This window comes from Scylla paramamosain, chromosome 1 (genome assembly GCF_035594125.1).
Source record: "Scylla paramamosain isolate STU-SP2022 chromosome 1, ASM3559412v1, whole genome shotgun sequence".
NCBI lineage: Eukaryota > Metazoa > Arthropoda > Malacostraca > Decapoda > Portunidae > Scylla > Scylla paramamosain.
Window position 1 is genome coordinate 34,975,193 of NC_087151.1, and position 22,500 is coordinate 34,997,692.

At 40.0% G+C, this 22,500-nt stretch overlaps 1 protein-coding gene across 6 annotated transcripts in view; it reads left to right on the forward strand.

Moving 5' to 3' along the window:
- The window catches only part of LOC135104624 (uncharacterized), a 109,963-nt gene that overhangs the window by 80,982 nt on the left and 6,481 nt on the right, over positions 1 to 22,500 (forward strand). For 5 of the 6 annotated variants that reach the window (XM_064012182.1, XM_064012157.1, XM_064012163.1 and 2 more), the window contains 4 exons: positions 3,081 to 3,413; positions 3,678 to 4,046; positions 7,658 to 7,831; positions 18,430 to 18,562. In XM_064012182.1, the coding sequence (XP_063868252.1) occupies positions 3,185 to 3,413; positions 3,678 to 4,046; positions 7,658 to 7,831; positions 18,430 to 18,562 (905 nt within the window). In that variant the 5' untranslated portion in view covers positions 3,081 to 3,184. Of the gene's footprint in view, positions 1 to 3,080; positions 3,463 to 3,677; positions 4,047 to 7,657; positions 7,832 to 18,429; positions 18,563 to 22,500 lie in introns of those variants that run through there. The other variant, XM_064012188.1, reaches the window with a different exon arrangement.

Here is a 22,500-nt window from a genome sequence, read left to right on the forward strand (position 1 = left end):
ACACCACATTCCACAATATTCATGAAATTCTAAGTGGTGCTCCAGTGGCATGTATTTTCATTAGTAAAAAAAAAAGCCTGCTAGTCTTTATTTTTACCCACCCCCCTCCCACACACACACACACACACACTGTCTAGACTCTTATGTTGAGTGCGAGAGGCTGAGAGGTACTCGGAAGTAGTTCTAAGTGTTTTAAGAGGAGTCGAACTCAGGATTAGAGATAAGCCAAGATTAACACGTTGGATCCCAATCATAGTCATAAATTGAGTAACCTTTTGTACCTATTTCCATTGTGTTTAGCGTTCTCTCTTAATCTTTAAGCCGGTGATCTGCTTAGAATCTGCCATTTTTTTTGGTGAATAAAGAAAGAGTCAGCAGATAATGAAGACTAGAGGTGAAGGGAAAATATCAAAGACATTGGAAGTGAGAGCAGAACATTGCTTTTGATTACACCTGTATTGATCAAGATAGTCCCCCAAAGATTGCTGACGGATAAAACAAGAACAAAGGTTCATGAATGTAGTGAAATGCGGAGGGGTATTGGTCGTCGTATGAAATTATTCATCAGAGTGAGTTATGAGATTTTGCATTTGTAAGTAAATAAGAAAGGCTGAATTTTACTAAAAATGTTATCTCATATTAGTCGCAGGGAAATTCCTTGGTTTGAGTCAGATGTGTGTGTGCTTCAAGGTTTGAATCCTGCGCCATAGCCAGGGGAGGGATGCCAACCCAGGTGGGTGGAGATTTCACTTTGATGCTGTACACGAGAGAGAGAGAGAGAGAGAGAGAGAGAGAGAGAGAGAGAGAGAGAGAGAGAGAGAGAGAGAGAGAGAGAGAGAGAGAGGTTACTATTTAAGAATCGTAGTAGTAGTAGTAGTAGTAGTAGTAGTATGTCTAGTAAGTGACAAAAATTATAGTTAAATCATAGTGATAATGATTACTATTATAATAAATTGATGATGTAACAACAACAACAATAATAGTGATAATGATAATAATAATAATAATAATAATAATAATAATAATAATAATAATAATAATTATATTATTAATGATAATGGTAATTTAATGATAATAATAATATCTAGCGGGATGCGTGAAAGTTTTATGAAAGCAGGAAGCACATGAACACGCTCAGTAAAATCATGAACACCTCAAGGAACCCATAATTAACATTGGATCCGGGTCCCATGGACCAGTGACCCATAGGAATTACCATTGGTAAAAGCATCACGTCGTACTAACGTGCGGTCAAGACGAATTAAAATAATAATAATAATAATAATAATAATAATAATATAATAATAATAATAATAATAATAATAATAATAATAATAATAATAATAGAAATAATAATAATAATAATAATAATAATAATAATAATAATAATAATAATAATGATAATAGTAATGATTGTGATACAATGATATTTCTTATTTGTCTGTTTTGGCATTATTATTATTGTTATCAGTAACTGATAAAAAAGAATACTTGCCACTGTTGGAAGGGAGAAGAAGGTGAGCATGTGTCACTCTGGAAGAATTCTCGCTGTGTAAATTGCCCGTGACTAGTGAGTGAGACGATTAGAAAAAAAAAAAAAAAAAAAAATTCAGGAATCGCCATTTTTTCGGCGAACTTAGTGCACCGAAAAGTGAATATACGCTAGGAACATTCAAAAGCTGAATTGTTTGTAGTGCTTCTTTTACTTAAAGCCATTAATTAAACATTCATCTGCCTTAATGCATTAATATCATAATTAATAGGGAAGGATAACAAAAATACTCACCAATAAATGCTTTTACTGAACAAACCCTCATTGCCTCGCTGTGCTATGTGGCCAACCAAAAATAACTTCCTTTCTTTGTGATTCAATTTCAGGGACACCCTCCTCTTTAAGTAATTACATCAGAAGTGCGCATTCACTGACTTTATTGCCAACTCTATTGTCCTGGCAGTGCTGCCCAATCAGGGCGACGATGCTTTTGTTTGAATCGCTGACACACTGTTCTCGCAGACCTTCCTGGCTGTGCAGAATGAGGTAAATTATCTTGGCGACGCGACATCAGAGTTCATTGTAATGAAGTATTTTACCAGTCTTCTTTGTCAAAAAAAAAAAAAAAAAAAAAGAATAAATAAAAAACAAGAGAGAAATGTTATGTCATGGACAGTCATGGACAAGAAATAGTTTATATGACACCCCAGCTACTTAAAAAAAGTATATATATATATATATATATATATATATATATATATATATATATATATATATATATATATATATATATATATATATATATATATATATATATATATTAAGATGTATTTTGTATTTTTGTTTTCGTCTCTTCTCTAATCTTTCTCCTTTTTTTCTTTTATTTTCACTAAAGTATGGTTTCATTTTTTATTACTAAAGTAAATTTACTGATAGCATTGGTTACAATGTTCAAGTGCAACGCTGATTTCATAATCTTTATATATACAGCCTACATAGTTTTTGCCTTTCTTGTGGTTGATTTAAGTCTCTGCTGATCTTTCGTGACACGTAAACAAACATATTATGTTAGATGACATTATATTATCTTATTTTGCGATTGATTTAATCAGTTTGTGAATTATCATTTTGAATGATTATATTTCCATTCGCAGAATTTCCTTTACTTTTGAGAGCATGTAAAAGATGAACGGGTGAAAAATTACACGCCAATCAATATATTTGTTGGTTGACATTAAAGGGAGTGCCAGTATTTGCCTAAGGTTTCGAAGCAACATTATTCTCAATAATTAATCTTTTTTTTTCTTCTTCTTTTTGGTAAATTATGGAACTCCCTGACTGCTTCTGTATTTCCTCCTTCCTATGGCTTGATCTCTTTCAAGAGGGAGGTTTCAGTACATTTATACTCCAATTTTTGATGATCCATTTTCACCTTTAGGGACTGGCACCTCAGTGAGCCTTTTTTTTCTTTTTCTTTATTACCCTAGGTCAGTGCCCCTTTTACATTAAAAGAAAATAATAAGTCCACCTCCATGTTGGGAGCAGAGTGAAGGAAAGGATCTAAAATTTTTCTTTCCTTTGTTAACAGCGCTTTCAATTCAGCCGAGCGTCATCCACCAGCTGCAGGTGTGGTGTACTGTGGCCGTTAGTTGACATCCTTTACTGCCTTCTGCCACCTCCGCCTCCAGCACAATGGCGCACACTACCGCGATGATGCAGAGGAAAGTAGTTATATTTATCAGCCTCCTCATGTGTTTTCTCGGTGCCTCCCTCCTCTCCGCAGCCTTTGGCACCGAGTATTGGTTTGTGTCTGACTCGAAATGGTCTTACACCGGAGAGGTCTCTGGTAGCGTAAACTTTGGTCTCTTCAAAGGAAAAAATGCATTCATGGTCAACGAGCATCGGATGCACACAATTTACGGTGAGCCTGAGGAACATCTTGCCTTACTACACGTGTGTTGTCAGCACAGGTGCGTCTGTGGACGAAAACAGTATTGTTCCCATGTTCTTTGTCTCCATGGCAACATTAACTCGTATTGTGGTATACAAAAATACTCGTATATTCAGCACTACGAGTAATAGAAGTCTGTCTTTTTTTGTAATTAAGTTTCAGTGATTCCAATAATATTAGATGGCCTGTGTTGGCTAATTGTCTGATGTGTACCTCTTTCCTTGATGGTTACAGTCGTGTGTCTGAAAGACTACTGTATGTATAGCTGCGCAGACACCAAAGAACACCGTGAGGAACAGTTACAGATGTTACTGGACAAAGAGGAGAATGGCCTGCTGGAGCACTGCGAGAGGAAATCAGCAAGTCGATCAGCAAAGATGATCCATCCGACACAAGTTCAACTAATGCAAGGCGTTGATAATGTGAGAAAGAGTAATTTATGGAGCCTATTCTCCCCGCCGTTCAGTCCTCTGGGTCAGGTGGCCTATAAACTTGAGAGTGAGCATGTAGAGCGTGATGACTTTGTCGAAGAGTCGGAGGCGACAGATGCACCAGTGAACTCAAGCACCCTTGACCCTGGCACTGGCAACACTACGAGTGGACGTGAGTTACAGTAGACCTGATATAGCTTTGTCTTCAGTATTGTTTTTATTGTAATGGTGTTGTGTCGTGAAGTGTGGTGATGATGGTGTGTCACGCTGCGGTATGTGGCATGCTGTGCCGTGGTGTGTTGAGTGGTGTGCTGTGCCGTGCTGTGGTGTGTTGTGTTGGGTCGTGCTATGTTATGTAGTGTGTTGTGCCGTGCTGTGTTATGCGGTTTTGTTGTGCTGTGCTGTGTTGTGTGGTGTTGTGACGTGCTGTGTTGTGCCATGCTGTGCTATACGGCTTGTTGTGCCGTGCTGTGTTGTATGGTGTGTTGTGTTGTGTGGTGTGTTGTGTGTTGTGCCGTGCTGTGTTGTGTGGTGTGTTGTGCTGTGTTTTGTTGTGTTGTGTGTTGTGCCGTGCTGTGTTGTGTGTGTCGTGCCGTGCTGTGTTATGTAGTTTGTTGTGCCGTATTGTGTTGTGTGGTGTGTTGTGTCGTACTGTGTTGTGCCGTGCTGTGTTGTGTGATGTGTTGTGTGGCGGTGGTTGTGGTGTGGTGGGCTGTGTTGTGTGGCGGGCTGTGTTGTGTGGCAGTGATCGTTGTGTAGCGGCCTGTTTTGTGTAGCGGTGATCGTGGTGTGGCGGACTGTGATGAGCAGTGGCATAGATATACTGTGCTGTCTGGGCGATGTTATTGTTGCTCTGAGTCAAGGGGGCGTGGTGCGTAATGAGGAAATGAGCAGGTAATTTTTTTCTCCGTGACCTTCAGTATTTCCAAAATGACTATTGTGTGTTCCTGCCCAAGCAACGTAAGGTTACCGTGAAATTTTTATGGTAACATGAAATTTTTTAACTTTTCTGTGGGGACACGTTTGGCATGATAGCATAATATTACATCACCATCATGACTGTTGTCTCTGTTATCACCGTCTTCGTCAGGCAAGATCATCATCTCGTCGTCAGGCAAGACTCTCCTTGCCGCTGGACTCACATGTTGCCTTTATGGCGTGCCCGCCCCGTGCTGTGTTGTGTATATGTTGGCATTTCATTTCTGACTGTTTTTTGTATGTCCGAGTTGCAGTTTTATAGCCATAACGAAAATTACTACTTTCTCTTATTGTTTATTTCTGTTTCATTGGGAAGGAGGAGGAGGAGGAGGAGGAGGAGGAGGGGAAGCGTGGCATGCTACTCTACAAGATTGGGTCCATTCTATTTTTGATTATTCTTGATGTTTCTGTGGAAGTGAATTTATGTAATAGACGCTACTGTAGTCGTCTGGATTTTATCTTACGTATCTTACGTATCTTTCCTTCTTTTTCTAATTTGTAAAACAGCGAATCAGAATTTATTGTCACTTTGTTCACTATGGATTTCTATGTAAAGCTATTTTGACGATAGAATTTTGCAGCTTCATCCTTTTTTATCTTTGGCCTGGGACAACACACAAGTACACAACTCTTACCTCGAGAAGCAATATGAAAATACTCATTACCGAACGGTAGAGCTTACTTTACAATTCCCCCTTCTCCCTTCACTGTGAAGATTTGGAGAAAACATCACCAGAAGGGTTAAGCTGTTTTCTCGCAGGCTAAGGTTGAGGGACTATCGAGGAAATGTTTGCTCAACGTGTTATTATCATACATGTCACCCAGTAACCCCCTCTGTGGCTGACCTGCTTTCCATGGGAGAAGATACCGTGCCTGACATCATCTGTCTTCCTGCATTACACACCCCATGCCTTGTCTTACATTGCTTATTTATTAATTTATTTTTAGGAAACATGTGTGCTACTTTAGACAGATAACAGTACAGGTATATTAGTACCAGTGCTGCTAAAAAAAAAAAAAAAAGAATATTGTTACAGCTGCTGATGATGCAACTACTTCAAGTATACCACTGTCAGTGTTTTTTTAAATGGTTTCCTTTGTCTCTAATGTTGTTATTGTTGTTTATTGTTGTTTGTTGTGGTTGCTTTTATTATTGTGGTTGCTTTTATTATTTTTATTATTATTATTATTATTTTTATTATTATTATTATTATTATTATTATTATTATTATTATTATTATTAGTAGTAGTAGTAGTAGTAGTAGTAGTAGTAGTAGTAGTAGTAATGTCACTATTGATATTATTATTATTATCATTATTATTATTATTATTATTATTATTATTATTATTTATTTATTTATTTATTTTATTTGTTTATTTTTATTTTTTATGTATGAGGGGCAGAGGCCAAGGGCAACAAAAATCCAATAAAAAAAAAAAGAAAAAAAAAAGGCCCATCGAGATGCCGGTCCCCGAATAGGGTCCAAAACCGTAGTCAAAAATTGAGGGATAAGTGTCTTGAATCCTCCATCTTGAAAGAATTCATATCATAAGTGGTGTTCCTCAAGGTTCTGTCCTGTCACCCACTGTCTTCCTATTATTCATCAATGATCTTTTAAACCAAACTTCTTGCCCTATCCACTCCTACGCTGATGATACCAACCTATACTTTTCCATGTCTTTTCACAGACGTCTAACCCTTCAGGAAGTAAACAGTTCACACAGGGAAGCCACAGAACGCCTGACTTTTGATCTCTCTGAAATATCTGAATGGGGCAGACCAAACTTAGTATTGTTCAGTGCCTCAAAAAACTAAATTCCTCCATCTATCAACTCGACACAACCTTCTAAACAACTATCCCCTCTTCTTCAGTGACACTCAACTACTCCCGTCTTCTATATTGAACATCCTCGGTCAGTCCTTTTCTTATAATCTAAACTGGAAACTTCACATCTTATCTCTAGCTCTTCTGATCTTGCTAACTAAAAATTCTGTCCACCTCTGTAATGCAAGAGTTAACCAGTATTCCTAATCATTCATCCACTTCTCTGGTAAACTCTGGAACTCCCTTCCTGCTTTTGTATTTCCTCCTTCCTATAACTTGAACTCCTTCAAGAGGGAGGTTTCAAGACACTTATCCTTCAGTTTTTGACCACCACTTTGGACCTTTTTCAGGACCGGCATGTCAGTGGACTTTTTTTTTTTTTTGTTAGATTTGTGTTGCCCTTGGCCGGTGTCATATATATATATATATATATATATATATATATATATATATATATATATATATATATATATATATATATATATATATATATATATATATATATATATATATATATATATATATATATGTAAGATCTAAGACCGTGAATGTCGCATAAGTATAAGTTAATAGAGAAAAGTTGAGGGGGCTGTCAAGACACTTAGGATCGATACCAGAATAGCAGTCCTACCTGGGGACATTTATGGACTCCGAGGCTGGTGTAGGAGTCGCCATGATAATTTTGAATTTTGATTGAAGGGTGTGTGTGTAATTAGGTTAATGTAATTTTGCGTGAAGGAAGAGAGTTGTCTTTAGAGGACAGGCTGTGACTGTCCTCTTCTGTTGTGAGACACAAAAGAAAACATTCAGTATGGTCACAGCTGGGCTTAATGACAGGTTCACAGCACCCACTGATCCAGTGCTTTAGACCTCACTGGGAGTAATTTATCGTTGCGGCAGGTGCCTACTGGCGCCTCCTTATTATTACTATTAATTATATTATTATAATTTTTAATTTTATCATTATCTGTTGTTGCAGCGGAAAATTTGGAGTACATGGACTATGGCCTGTGGGTGGGGACAATCGCGTGCCTGAGTGCCGGGCTGTTGATGGCCGTGGTGGGCGCCCTCTTCGCCATCGTCAACACCGCCACCACGCCTGTCGAGGCCATTACGGGGATTCCTGGCCTCTACCTCTGGAACGGCCTCGCAGGTTAGCAGTTATGCATAATGAATGAATGAATAAATAGGTAAATATAGATAAATAAACAGATAAAGATAAATGTTTAACAAATACACAACGTACATATCTAAGCAAGAAGATGTATGGTAGTCCCATATTGCGCCCTGTTCTCTTGGTAAATGTTAGGTCTTCTCGCCCGGCCTCGACCGGCATTCAAATCGCATCAGGGACCGATGGTAAAGAGAATTCTGTTTGTCATTGCATTCCTTGGCATAAAGTCCATGGATTGCAGCTATCTTAGGCCGCGTTTACGCCAAGCGAATTGATTCATTTCACTTCATATTTGACTGAGTCATTTTGAGTCAGCATCGTTCCCAATGACTGAGTCAAATTGTCAGAATCAACAGGCAGTAGTGTGTAGGCTGCCTCTGATAAGTATGGATGTAGGCTGAAATATCAGTATTGCTGTGGCTGAGGCGGTGTAGGGATCAAACAAGAGTTTAGGTGCATAGTTTTAATGCTAGGAGACCTGAATTGGGAGTTTTGGACGTTTTTTCCCAGATTTAGTAAACAATCCTGAGATTTTTTTTATTTCTTGATAATGAACACAGAACAATTTAAAAAGCTTGTGGAGTTGACTGCATTCCGCTCTCGATGCACAGGATCACAAGAATCGACGTCCCCCTGGAACTAAATTGATCAGGTCGTCCGAAAACTTGACGGAATGGCCATGACTGATGAAGAAATGGGTCCACACGAATGACTGACTCTGAATCGCCATTAATTTGCATGATCTGAATTGACTCGATTCGCTTGGTGTAAACGGTTCCATTCAACTTAATGGCGAATCAAAACGAATATCAATCGTGCTGATTCTTCATGAATCGAATCGAATCGATTCGCTTGGTGTAAACGCGGCAATGTTTTTTTTTCCTCCAGATCAGTATGCCTCTTCCAGCAGCTAGTTGAAATATGCTGGTGTTCTCATGCATATTTCCTCTGAAAGTGTAAACCAAAACAACATTTTTTTGGGAGCATCATGTGTCCTCTATCGAGTAATTATTTATTTTTTTGTAACATCTAAGATAAGAAATCCATGCTGCAAATATGACTTTTCACGGCTCCCTATATTATACCTGAAGGGTGAATGTGCCGAAAACCTTAATGAATATCAAAAAATCTTATTCATTACAATTTCAAATGCAATATTTATATTCTTCCTTCAGACCTCTGTACTCTTGCATGATTGTCTTCAGTATTTACATGTAGTGGTGGTGAGCTCGTGCTGCAGTGCATTGCTGGCTTATTTGATAGTGTGTCTAGGCCTGCGTTGCTTGGTGATGTACGACTACTATGACCATTTAATACGTGTGTTTCATGAAATATTTCAAACAGCTCACAATAGGCTACATAAAACTGATTATGATTAGTACGTAGTACATCCATTCTGTACAGGCTTAATAAGTTGGGTTTATACTGTGCAACCATAACGTCATATTTGCGTAACAACCAGCTGTACTGAGGTTCCTTCTTTGCTGTGGTTTGAGCATTTTGTACTTCATCTGCTAACTACTAATAACGTTCGTCACTTAGTAACCGAGTTTGTTGCCGCAGAATGCCGATCTTTTCTCAGTTCAGCTTAAAGACGTTGTTTCATTCCATACACGGGGCAACTAGATATACAAGTGTCCATCTTGTGAGATTAGCGAGATGCAAAATGAAAACATCCGTCCGTGAGACGGCGAATAAGGAATCAATGGGAGCGCACACTGATCAACACTGAAATGAGACTATCAAAACTTTTCTAGCAGACTGGAGGGGAGCAGAATGAACTCCCTACCATGTTTACTTCAGTTTGTTCGTTTCAGAGATCAGCCGGAACGAAATCAGTAATCAACAGAATCTCTAGGAAGTGTGTACTACAGATGATACTATTTTACACATTGGCTTGACGTTCTAGGGAGTATGTAAAATATATAGATATTCTATTCGGTACCGGATTTCTCATTTCGCGAATATTATACATAATACCTCGGACGAATGGGGTAACTCTTTTACCAGATGGAGTAACAGAAAATAAGCAAACATTTCTTGATATTGTGGAAATTTAATTATATATGTCTCTCAACAACAGTAAAAAAAAAAAAATACATTTAATCCTCACGTGAAGTGATGTTCAGAGAACATTCTGATTTTGCTGCAGCGAGACTGTCATACAAGGATGATCAATGACCTGAATAGGAAATATTTTCCACGCTTTTAGCTTATTTTTTTTTTTTATCAATTAATTAATTAATTTATTTATTTACTTATTCATTGTTTGTTATTTTATATTTATTTATTTGTTTCATTTTTATTTATCTTATTTATATATTTCTGTGTTTGTTTGCCTATCTACTTACTTCTTTTTTGCGTGAAACAGCCAAATAATGTTGGAATTGCTCTATTTATTTTCCTTCTTCTCCAACCAGCGTCTTGCATCGCTCCTTGTTAATGGTTTCGGTTATCCTATTAAAAAAACACCCGCCACTCTGAGTCCGCGCGCTGCTCTTCCTTTCAACACACGCGGATGAAGAGTGATGGCGCAACACACACACTCTTAACGACGCCTCGCTCCAGCTCTTCCGCTCGGTAGGCCACATCTAACGTCACGTAAAGAAAAAAAAAAAAAAAACAGACGTTTACCTTCTTAATTTCTTCTTTGCCTGGTAGTATAGCAGTTACTGCCTTTATTTTCAAGCTTTTTGTTCTCACTAACTTTCCCTCAGGTGTGTTCCCTTTTTTTTTTATTTTTTTTTTTATTTTTACGATATTTACTCCCAAGTGAGGACCCAAACACTGGATCAGGGGGTGCTTTGGATTTATCAATATCCCAGCCGTGACCTCACTAAACGTTTCCCTTTGTCTCTCAACACAAGGAGGCAGTCGCAGCCTGCCCTCTAAAGACAACTCTCTTCTTTCTCACAAAACTATATGTACCTAATTATGCGCACACCCTTCATTCAAAATTCTAAATTAAATATGGCTCCCGCCTGGGGAGGGGACGAGAAATGTCCTCAGGTCGGGCTGTTCTTCTGGTATCGACCCTGAGTGTTTTGACACACCCCTCAACTTTTCTTCATTAACTACTATAACATTCGCTGCCTTAAATATCCTTTTCAAACTGTAGAACACCACTTCTTTACTAAAGCTCATCTTTTCTCCACTGAAACACAGGCGTCTGAGGCAACTGACAGTATCCCCTTTTCTGCTCCCTCTTATTTTCAATCCAAAGCCAGATGTTGCGTCTAGGTGCGCAACGATGTAACCTGCTCTCTTGCCCACGTTCTTGAATCTTCCGAATTTTCCACCATCTGGCTACGATAACGAGTCACTCTCAAATTAAATTTATCTGTGCTGTATGCCTCTCACCTAACTCTCTGACCATAAAAATCTTTGACTACTTAACTTCTAAAGTGGACCACTATCTGACTCTCTTCCCTTTTGCGGAGATCTCCAATCTTAGAGACTTCGATGTTCACCACCAGCTTTGGCTTTCCTCTTCCCTCACTCCCTATCCTGGTGAACTAGCCTTTAACTGTTGCAGCACCCTACACGTCTTGCAGATACGCCAAACATTCTTGATCTTTTTCCTAACCTCTAATCCTTCTGCTTATGCTGTCACCCTATCTTCTCTGTTGGACACCTCTGATCACAACCTCATATCTATATCTTGTCCTATCGCTCTAATCCCTCCTCAGGATCCCCCCCAAAGCGGAGGTGCCTCTGGCGTTTTGCCTCTGTTAATTGGGGGACTTGAAGGGGTATTTTTCTGATTTTCCTTGGAATGACCGTTGCACACAGAGATCTGTCTCTGTGTGCTGAATGCATAACAGAGGTGAAAATGTCTAGCATGGAGGCATGTGAGACGAGTACCTCACTCTTTCTCTCGCCCTAAATCCAAACCTTTCTTGATTACATAGACTCAGATGCACCACAGCATTTATTACTAGGAAAGCTGTAGACGAATGGCATCTTGATGATGGCGTGTGAGACGAGTACCTCTATTGGGGTATGCTATGTACGTTGTGGTGAGATGTTATCGTATCTGAGGCAGTGGTGATGTAGTTGTTCCAGAAGTGGTGGTACGACTCAAATGGTGGTCTCGCCACTATTGCTTGTGGTGTGGCTTCAGTGATGGTCGTGTGGTGGTCCTGGTGTGGTAGAGTGAAATTGGTTGTGGCGAAGGTGATGTGAGGTGTTGCTGTGACTTTGTGGTTGTTTGTACAAGGGAAGGTGTTGTGGTTATATTAGTGCAACTGAGTGTAAGTATAGGTGTGGTAGTGTGGCTGTGGTAGTGATGATGGTATGGTTGTGGCGAGGGTGTAACTGTGGTGGTGGTGGTAGTGGTGGTGACGATGCGGTAATGCATGAAGGCCTGAAACCATTATGTGGTCGTTGTGTCATTCACACTTGCAGCAGACATAATTATTGCTCTTTATATAGTTTGAACAGTTCGAAACGTTCTTTTCCTCATCAGATTTCTTTCCTTTCAAGTTTGCAGAAATTTTAGTCTGTCGCTTTTTTTTTTTTGGTCTTTTCATGCTCGACCGTATTCCTTCTTCCTCCCACTTGTCAGTGATCGCTCTTTCGCCGTTATCGTCTTTCTCTTTTTCCTTTCTCGTCTTTTCTCCTTTCTCCTTTTAGTGGTCATTCTTTTACGAGAGAGAGAGAGAGAGAGAGAGAGAGAGAGAGAGAGAGAGAGAGAGGAGAGAGAGAGAGAGAGAGAGAGAGAGAGAGAGAGAGCTTTTGTCCGTCGCTAGTCGTTGTCGTTGTCGTCGTGTACTGGAGTAAACTGAGATCGCCGTCGCCACCGTGCGCTTCTTTCATCTGCTTGTGGGTATTGAGAGTTTTCAGTCTTCTTTCAACGAGTCTGATTGCTATATCCTTTCCGTCTTCCCTGTCAGGCACCTCTTAACTGTGTCCATATTTGCCCCTGTCTGCCTACCTTCTTCTTCCACTCGCAAGATTGCTGCGATCTCCGAAGGTATACACACAGACACACACGCAGTCATTCGGTTCGCTTTGAATGCACTTGAATATTGACTGATGCTTTTCTTTAAAGTTATAGTACGCTCTCATTATACATATTCATTGATTTTTCAATGTGAAATGTTTGAGATCCATTGATAAAACGAGTCGTGATTGGAACCTGTGAAAAAGTCATATCCACATTTTTATTCTCCTCCACACTATTATAAGAAAGTATGATAAGAAAAGAGCACGTATCTGTTGTTTCTTTATCTCGTGTATTCTAATTTCTGGTAAGATCTCGACTAAGCTTGTTAACACAACTTTATTCTGTTTCTTAGGGGACCATATAAGTTGCCAAGTATACGTCTAGTTTTCAAGCAAGATTGTGTTGTCCGGGAGACATTCCGGTGGGAAACAAGACGATTGAGAACGCCTGTTTTGGATGGAGAAATTGATTTAATTTTTCCTTGGTATTTAGAACAGCGACGAGTGTTTTAAAGATAAAATGCAGTTTTGTTGACTCATTAATAACTTAACCGATTTTATGTTATTTCATGCCTAAACACTGAAATATTCTTGACATAATTATTGCCAGCCTTAAGACGGAGGAACACTATGATGTATCCGCCGATGCATCATGATCTTCCTGCAGATAGATGAATTTATGATTAGCACCAATACAACTACCGCCAACCGCCGCCGCCACCACCACCACCACCACCACCACCACCACCACCACCATTACTACTACTACTACTACTATTATTACTGTTACTACTACTACTACTACTACTACTGCTGCTGCTGCTGCTGCTGCTGCTGCTGCTGCTGCTGCTGTTTAATTTCCGCATATAACGTACATGCTGAAGTGCTTAGTAGTCTGTTTGTTTGTGTAGGTATTTATCTGTTTTTTCCTGCAGCAAGTGCTTGGTCATATAAGGTGTTGGCCGCAGACAAAGTTGAGCAGCGCGACTCGAAGACTTGAAGAACATCGTTTTTTTAATTTAACTCACAGTTGCCGCTATTAATTGTGTGTGTGTGTGTATATATATATATATATATATATATATATATATATATATATATATATATATATATATATATATATATATATATATATATATATATATATATATATAGATAGATAGATAGATAGATAGATAGATAGATAGATAGATAGATAAATAAAATAAAAAGTTTCCCATTTGAGGTAGCTGATGGAAAGAAGAAGCAATATAGTGTGTCCTGTGGTGTTGGTGTTGCCTGTTTTGCTGAATTTGACGCGAAGATACAGTTACAGAAATTGCTGAGATACACAAGAGATTTCAGAAGGTAATAGATGTTGCAGCTCCATTGCACCATTAGATTAGTACATGTTGCACCATTGGCTCACGGAGGGTGTGAATTCAAATTCCTTGTACTAGAAGAAGCGTTGTGCTGCTCTGTTTTTTCTCCAATATGCACACATTTTCACTATTTTTAGCTTGTGTAATTTATTTGAGTATGATAGAAAATGATACTGGGTTGTCTTTTAAAAGAGCTTATATGGCAAAAGAATGTAATGAAAAACGAAGACGAGTGCGGTATGTGACAAACTACATATGCAAACAGTGTTTGATGGGAAGCGTCCGTAACTGAGTGTTGCCTGAGTACATGACACTCAAATGCTATAGAAGTCCACGTCAAGATTGGGCGCCGAGGCGGACGAACATCACAGATCTCTACTGAAAGACAAACGAAGGCAGATGAAGGGTGGATGGGAGTGGCGAGCAGGCGGGCGGTAACCTTGACATGTTTACCTCCAACGCAGTTTAATCTTGTTGTCAGGGAGACTGGCAACCATTACGGGTGCGGGAGATCAAGGAGGGTCATTGATCGTGCACCCGAAGAAGAATGGGCGTGTGCCGGTTAGGAGAACGCAAGGGAGGAGGAGGAGAGCGATGGAAGTCGATTATAGTAAGATCAAGGAGCAGCGGGAAGAGGAACGGTCTACTAATGTTCCTTAATGTGGTTGATAAGGAAAGGGACCTTTTTATTTACCTCGATTTGATAATAATATTAAGTACGGAATTCACTGTATGCAACAAGAATAAAAAGACTTAATGGTGTGGTGAGATAAACGTAGAAATTATTGTAAACGACTTCACTGCTCACCTTATGTTTATGTGGTGGACGGGGGGAACATCGAAAAACATAAGACGAACAACATGCACCGAGAGAGAGAGAGAGAGAGAGAGAGAGAGAGAGAGAGAGAGAGAGAGAGAGAGAGAGAGAGAGAGAGAAGGAAAAGGAGAAGGGAGAGGAGAAAGAGCAGGAGCAGCAGCACCTTGGAAAAGAATGAGGAGGAGAAGGAAGACGTGGTGAGGCGAGGAGAGTAATCACGAGAGAATGACACGCACGCATTCATGAAAGTAAAATAAGATAAAAAGGACTTACAAAGAAACGAGGACGCGACGCGCTGCTCAGAAATGCTGCTAGAAGCGACTTTAAAAGACCACAGCAACCAACATCAAAAACAATAATAAAAACAACCGCAACGGCCACGGAAACAACAAACTAGCGAGAAACACGAGGAAATAAAAGTTGGTAAAAACGTGTATATATTCAAACTCAAAATAGCGTCGAGTCCTTGGTGCAGAGTATAAACGAAAGTGTTGAAAGAGATAGAGAACAAATGCACGAAATGAAAACACAGTATAAACAAATCGGTACATATCACGAGAGAGAGAGAGAGAGAGAGAGAGAGAGAGAGAGAGAGAGAGAGAGAGAGAGAGAGAGAGAGAGAGAGAGAGAGAGAGAGAGAGAGAGAGATAGGTTTGAGGGTAAGTGGGCTTTTTTTTTATTGGATTTTTGCTGGTGGCCAGTGTCCTTCCTACATAAAAAAAAAATAAATAAAAAAAATAGTGCAGATTAAGAGAGGTCCAGGAAAGAGGGAGTGAGAAAGGGAGGGAGGGAGGGTTGGGAGGGAAGGCGGGGGATGGACAGAGGGAGAGAGTGAGCCAGACGCAAGCGATAAACTAACGGGATCTGAAAGCGAAATGGATGAATATGCTTATAAAACTGATGATAAGTAAATAAACATCAAACGGAATGCATACATAAAAAAATAACATTAAATAAATAAAGTAAATCAGGTAACATGGTAAAAAAAAAAAAAAAAGAAATTGAGTCTCTAAGGGCAGGGAGGCCATGTCAAGTGAATTCAGCTGTAAAGAAATGTGTTAAATGAATATGCAAATCTGTAAACGACCGTCAGTTAAATTTACTTGCTGAAAAAGAGCCAAAAAAATTCCCATTTCCTGAAAAAAAGTGGTTATGTACAGGTAAGTCACGCAGGACGAGAGTAAATCATTTGAAACCGATAAAAGTCCACAGTGAAAACCCTCAACGTTTCCAGTATTTATTTTCCGATAACTGTCTTCCACTCACCACCGAACATACCGTTTTATTATTTTACATATGACGTCTTGTTCTGTATCCATCAGCATTCTACTCCTGCCGGGGAGGAACGGAACACACGCTAGTTCGACCAACTTTGTTGTAAGAAGGAAAAGTTTTCGGAAATATTTAGTAACACCAAGACTTCTACAAAATTCAAAATATATTAATACACATGGACCAAATATCCATTCGTGATTGTTTCCAGCAACTCTCTCTCTCTCTCTCTCTCTCTCTCTCTCTCTCTCTCTCTCTCTCTCTCTCTCTCTCTCTCTCTCTCTCTCTCTCTCTCTCTCTCAGTAGCTCAGAGCTCGTACTGACCGATCTTCGGGTAGGACTGACCACTCACACACCACTCCGGAACAGCGAGGCTACAACCCCTCGGATTACATCCCGTACCTACTTGCTGTTAGATGAAAGGGGGCTACACATTAAGACCCGTACCAAGAGTCATGGAGGTCGGGCCGCGTACCTTTCTTTCGAGAATATAGGCACGGCCTCAGACCGTTCCTTCAAGTCGCTCAGGAAGGTAAAGTAGGCGGCGGTGCGACACGCGTGGGTGTTGGTAACAACGCTGTATGAATTGAATCCGGATCTGAGCGCTAACTTGTGAAGAACGGGAACATAAACATTATTTTCTCTTGCAGTTTAATTTAATTAGATAATTAATTTATATATCAATCTTATTATTTTCTTTTGCGGGATGACCTGGTATTGTGTAAGTGTCCTGGTTCGGACAGTCCCGCAGTGTGTCCGCCACCCCAGTGAACTCCACGCGCGGCGTCCTTACCTTCCCGCGCTTTCCTCAGTGAACACTGCGGTAGAGTCGCGGGTAGCTTCGGGCAAACTTATCGGTTGGCGTTCCTTTGTGTCTCCACAGTTTATATTAATATAAGGCAGCCTTTTACAGCTGTTTCCTTGGTACACCCCGCGCCAGACCATGGACAACTTAACAAGCAGCAAATAAGAATACAGGAAGTCAATCTTGTACAATGTAGTACACACACACACACACACACACACACACAGAGTGCAGCCTAGTTTCCACCTACCAGATATAACACACACACACACACACACACACACACACACACACACACACACACAGTAAGTACTATTACAGCCATACTAGACGCCCTGACCACCCATTATCTTACACTCTTCTCGACCCATCAAGGTATCCATCTTGTCCTTTACATGTTTACATAACGTGATCAACAAAGAATACAATTATCGTAATGGTAAATGGTAAATGTTAGTTGCCCGTGAAAAGAAAATGAAGTAGAAGGCAGGTGGTGAACGACGAAGGTCCCACGTGGCTGGTTCCTCTGTGCAGTGAAGGCTCGTGCTGTTGATATAAAAAAGACCATAATATACGACTTTCCAATTAGGAAAATATTTCCTCAGGTTGTTTTAGCTGAATCCAAACTATTTGCCACGCCAGATTTGGAAAATAAACATATTTATCCTCAAAGGTAAACCGGAAGACACGAGGTAGACCTTGCTTTCTCTTCGTTTACCGCAAATTCTCTTTCCAAAAATGCTACTGACGCTCAGTACGCATCGTCCTTCTCTTTGACCTTCGTCGCTAAACTTTCATGATTAGGTACGGGCTTCCGAGGCTCGCCCGTTTGCCTGGACGCGCCCGGGACTCGAACGTGAGCCTTCTCGGTTGCGAGTAGAGCGTGTTGACCACTGCTCTACGCGGTGTGTGTGTGTGTGTGTGTGTGTGTGTGAAGAATAATGAAAACTATCCATAACCCAGGATAATCTCCGGAATGTATTTTCTACGAGTATGCTGTTATTAATATTATTGTTATTATCATTATTATTATTATTTTATTATTATTATTATTATTATTATTATTATTATTATTATTATTATTATTATTATTGTTATTATTTTTTCTGATCATTATTTTTATTATTATCATTATCAATAATAATAGCAGCAGAAGCCGTAGTAGTAATAGCAGTAGCAGTAGTATTAGTAGTAGTAGTAGTGGTGGTGGTGGTGGTGGTGGTGGTACTAGTAGTAGTAATGGTAATAACACCTGCATCAGGTAGAGCCTCTTTAGTAACTAGCTTTTATACATAAATTCAACTCTATCACCTACATCCCTTTTCGGTCAGAACACTTCACATCCCAGCTGAGTAATTTCCCTATTTTTCGGCAGCTCTCTGCGACATGTTGACGGTCATTCTGTGGGCAGTGCAGTTCCATAAACATCTCACTGACAACGTTCTCCTCTACGACGCCAACGACGGATGGACCACTAAAGGCATGGAAGTCTTTGGTTACTCTTTCTGGTAGGTGACTCACACATCCTGTTTCTCATTGGTAATCTTCCTGTAATCTTTCTTCTCATTGTTTGTATCCTTACCTTTTCCGTACGTTGTCTTAACTATCTTTTTTGCTTCGGTTGCTCCTGGTAGGCGATTCACACCCACTACCCCTGTTGTCCGTCTCCTAGCTTATCCCCAATCTTCCCTTTCTTCTCTTTATTAACATACTCTTCCTTGTGCTTCGTCTCTTTACTAGTTTTCACTAGAGTATTTGCTTCAGCTTTTGCTTTTGTTAGGCATTTTTTCTTTACTTTCTCATTCTCTAATCTCCTCTATCTACACATTCTTCTTAGTGTGACATCTTCACTTTCCTATTGTTGTCTTATTTTTCCCGGGTTATTCTGCTCTTTTTCTCACTCCTGTATCTCATTCCGTGTTCCCCCTTTCAGTCTTATCCTGTCTCCTTTTTGTATTAATCCCTCGCTACCGCCTCCTCTCTCTCCGATAAGCACCTCTGTCTCTCTCATCTCGTTCTCTTTCCTTAATTACATTCTAGCCTGTATTTCTCCTGTCTCTGATATTTATCAGTGTTGAATTTAAAAATTTCATCGGTACATTTTTTAAAGTATTTCTTTTGTAAGTAATATTGATAATGATGATAATTACAGTTGTCACACTCTAATGAAAACAACATTCAGACAGAATTAGACAAACAGAAAAAAAGAAAAAATGTTGAGCGTACTGGAGCGCATTCATTTGAAAATGAAAGATGAAGTAATGGAAAAACAAATACACAGTGTTTACTCTCAAGATTGAATAAATAGATCCTGTGTGTGTGTGTGTGTGTGTGTGTGTGTGTGTGTGTGTGTGTGTGTGTGTGTGTGTGTGTGTGTGTGTGTGTGTGTGTGTGTGTGTGTACGCGCGCGCGCATATTGTTTTGAAACCCTTCCTCCCTGCTTCCGTCTTAAGGAGGTACAGCAGCTCTGCCACGTGGATCCGACGGGCCCACTCCCTGGGAGAGTGTCAACACTTCAAAGGCAACAATGAAACACAGCCTCAAATTTCTTCCTTTACCAAGCAACACGCTTAAAAACGAAGTACAGAAAAGCTAGAGATGTGGTGTCATGCATGTCCGTGCTGCCGCTTCACAAGGGGTAGGGGCCGAGGGGAGGTGGCAGCTTGACGTCACTCGTCACTCGTTATCACCTCTCAACCATTTATAAGAAAATGATAATGTGCGCGCGCGTGCACACACACACACACACACACACACACACACACACACACACACACACACACACACGTATAGAAAACTGCATTCATAACACTACCCCCTCTTACAAAATCAAAGCACAAAAAATTCTTACATCAGTAAATGCAGACGTCTCGAATTATTAACATCAACTGATATCAGACTTCGCTATTCCTACTTCACATCCCTAATAATAAGTCAGCCCGGTCTGGCTTCCTCCTCTGCCATCGGTGTCTTGCTACATCTGTAGGGTCTTCCTCATTGGAAAGCTACTCCCTCTCTCCATATTCCCTGTCTGTCCCTGCCGGCAACCCTGGTAAGTCTTCCTTGTTTACCTCAACCATCTGTTCATCTACTTCCTCTTCTGTAGAAGAGTCCTGAGGCTAAGAGAACACCCAGATGAACCGGCCAGGTCTATAGTATCACCACAGCCTGTCTACATGTAACACCTTAAGCTTCCTTCTAGTTCCTTGACAGATGGAGAAAGTTACCTCTGAGATTTTCTCTTTGCCGAGATGTGGTCCTTCCCAAGGAATCTGGAACTTTGGCAAAAGACTTATCTTCCTGCGGGGGTTGTGCAGCCTCACCTGGTCACCCATGTGGAAGCTGGCAGGCCTTGCACCCCTATCATAATACTTCTTCATGGCTTTCCTGTGAGTTTAAGCCTGTTCCTAATTTGTTGATGGACTTCTGCTAGACGGTTCTGCAAGACTGAAGCATATTTGGTGGTGACTGTGGGTCACCACATCTGGTGGACGCCCCATAGTCCACCGTCCACTGGTAACCACAGTCCCCTGCCAAGCATAAACCGCGCTGGGGTGTACGTTGTGGCTTCATGATTTGCTGATCTGTAGGCCATGAGGAAAGCGGGGAATTTGCGGTCCGAGTCGGTCTGTCCCTCTGTAAAGTACATAGCCACTTCTTGTATGAGGATGCGGTTGAATCTCTCCACTATCTCATCAGACTGGGCCTGCACAGGAATTGGCCTGGTCTTGTGCAGGCCTAGCGGCTGTGTCGTCGAGATGTTGCATGGATTTGATATGTAAAGGCTACTGGAAAACTCACAAACATTTTCATATTTTAATAACTACTGATTATTTACATTTCTTACAAGTCAAAATTCCTCACTTGTATTCATCTTCAGTTAATTCAAAGTTATTTGCTCTTCAACATATTAATTGATCAACGCAGTCATTGTGCAAGAGCACAGACAATATCAAATACTTAAACACAACTAATATTCAATCGACACAATTAATGTTCAGTTAGAAAAACACACATGATATCAGCATCACATCAATTACCATAAATATTCCATAATTAAGTAAAGTTTCGTACATCATACAACCTATCATACCAAACATAAAACATCAAATAAATATCCTACTCCTCCTTTAATAAGATACTTGATTTTTAGACTGTATTACGCTTTCAAGTTCCACTTACTTTAAAGTTATTCCGTCCATCTTGACCCCTCTCTTGTCAGGCTTTCTGGAACCTCTGCTTCTGTGTGTGCAACTGGCTGCAACTGTCTGTCATTCTATTCATATACAATTGTTTGGGACTGCCTATTTCCCTCAAAATTATCTTTATTTTCATAACACTTCACACATCTACCATTCACGTTTTTCATTTACGCATATGATCCGGCCACAGGCGTGGTGCTTGATACAAATTGCCAGTCAGGGTATAGGGACAGATTGGAGGCGGAGCTTAAGTGGATGTAAGTATGTATGCTACCTTTTCCTTACGGTGCCTCACGCCTCCTGGCCGGCTTACTTTCACTTTCTATCGCTTTCTCTCTCGCTCCGCCTATTTGATGCAGTATCCCATGCTAATCCACTATTTCCTGTAGTAGTGACTCAAGCTACCTTCCCAAGCGGTTCATGGCTTTCTTCCTATTTCCATATTTGTTGTTTTCTCGGCTCCCTCCTCATCAAGTGCTAACTGCCTTCCCGGTTGGGGTGCCACTTGTTTTCTCCTTACTTAATCCAGAGAACAGTTTTAGGACCTGTTCTCTTCCTTGTTTATTATGAACGACATATATGAGGGTGTTACCAGTATAATATCGAAGTTTCCTGATGACACCAAAATAACGAGCAAGTAAAAGAAATGCAGAACAATCTAGACAAGTTGTCAGAGTGGGGTCATACTGGCAAATGAGTTTCAATGCATTTAAGCGTAAAGTGCTTCATATATGGTGTCGAAACGAGAAAGCAAAATATGTTATAAATTGTACCCACTTAGAAGTATAGATAGCAAAACTGATTTAAGAATAACAATATCGAGCAGCCTAAAACTCAGCCGCCAATGTTCAGAAGTCGTAAATAAAGCGAATAAAATAACTGGCTTAATCAGCAAATTGTTTGAATATAAATCTAAAGATTTATATTCAAACGATTCATTATATATAACTCCCTAGTCTATCCCTTTCTGGAATATTACTTTGAAGCATGATGCCCTTATTACAAGAAAGACATAGATAAATTAGAACGAGTTCAGCCTAGATAAATTATAACGAGTTCAACGTAGATTAACAAAAATTATACCAAGCCTAAGAAACAAATACAAAGAGCGACGTTAAAGAATGAAATCTATTCCCATTAACTCAAAGAAGATTGAGATGCGACTTGATACAAGTGTTTAAAATCATCAGAGGCATTGATAACATGGACTGCAGTAAGTATTTCACGATAAACTCTTTAAATTA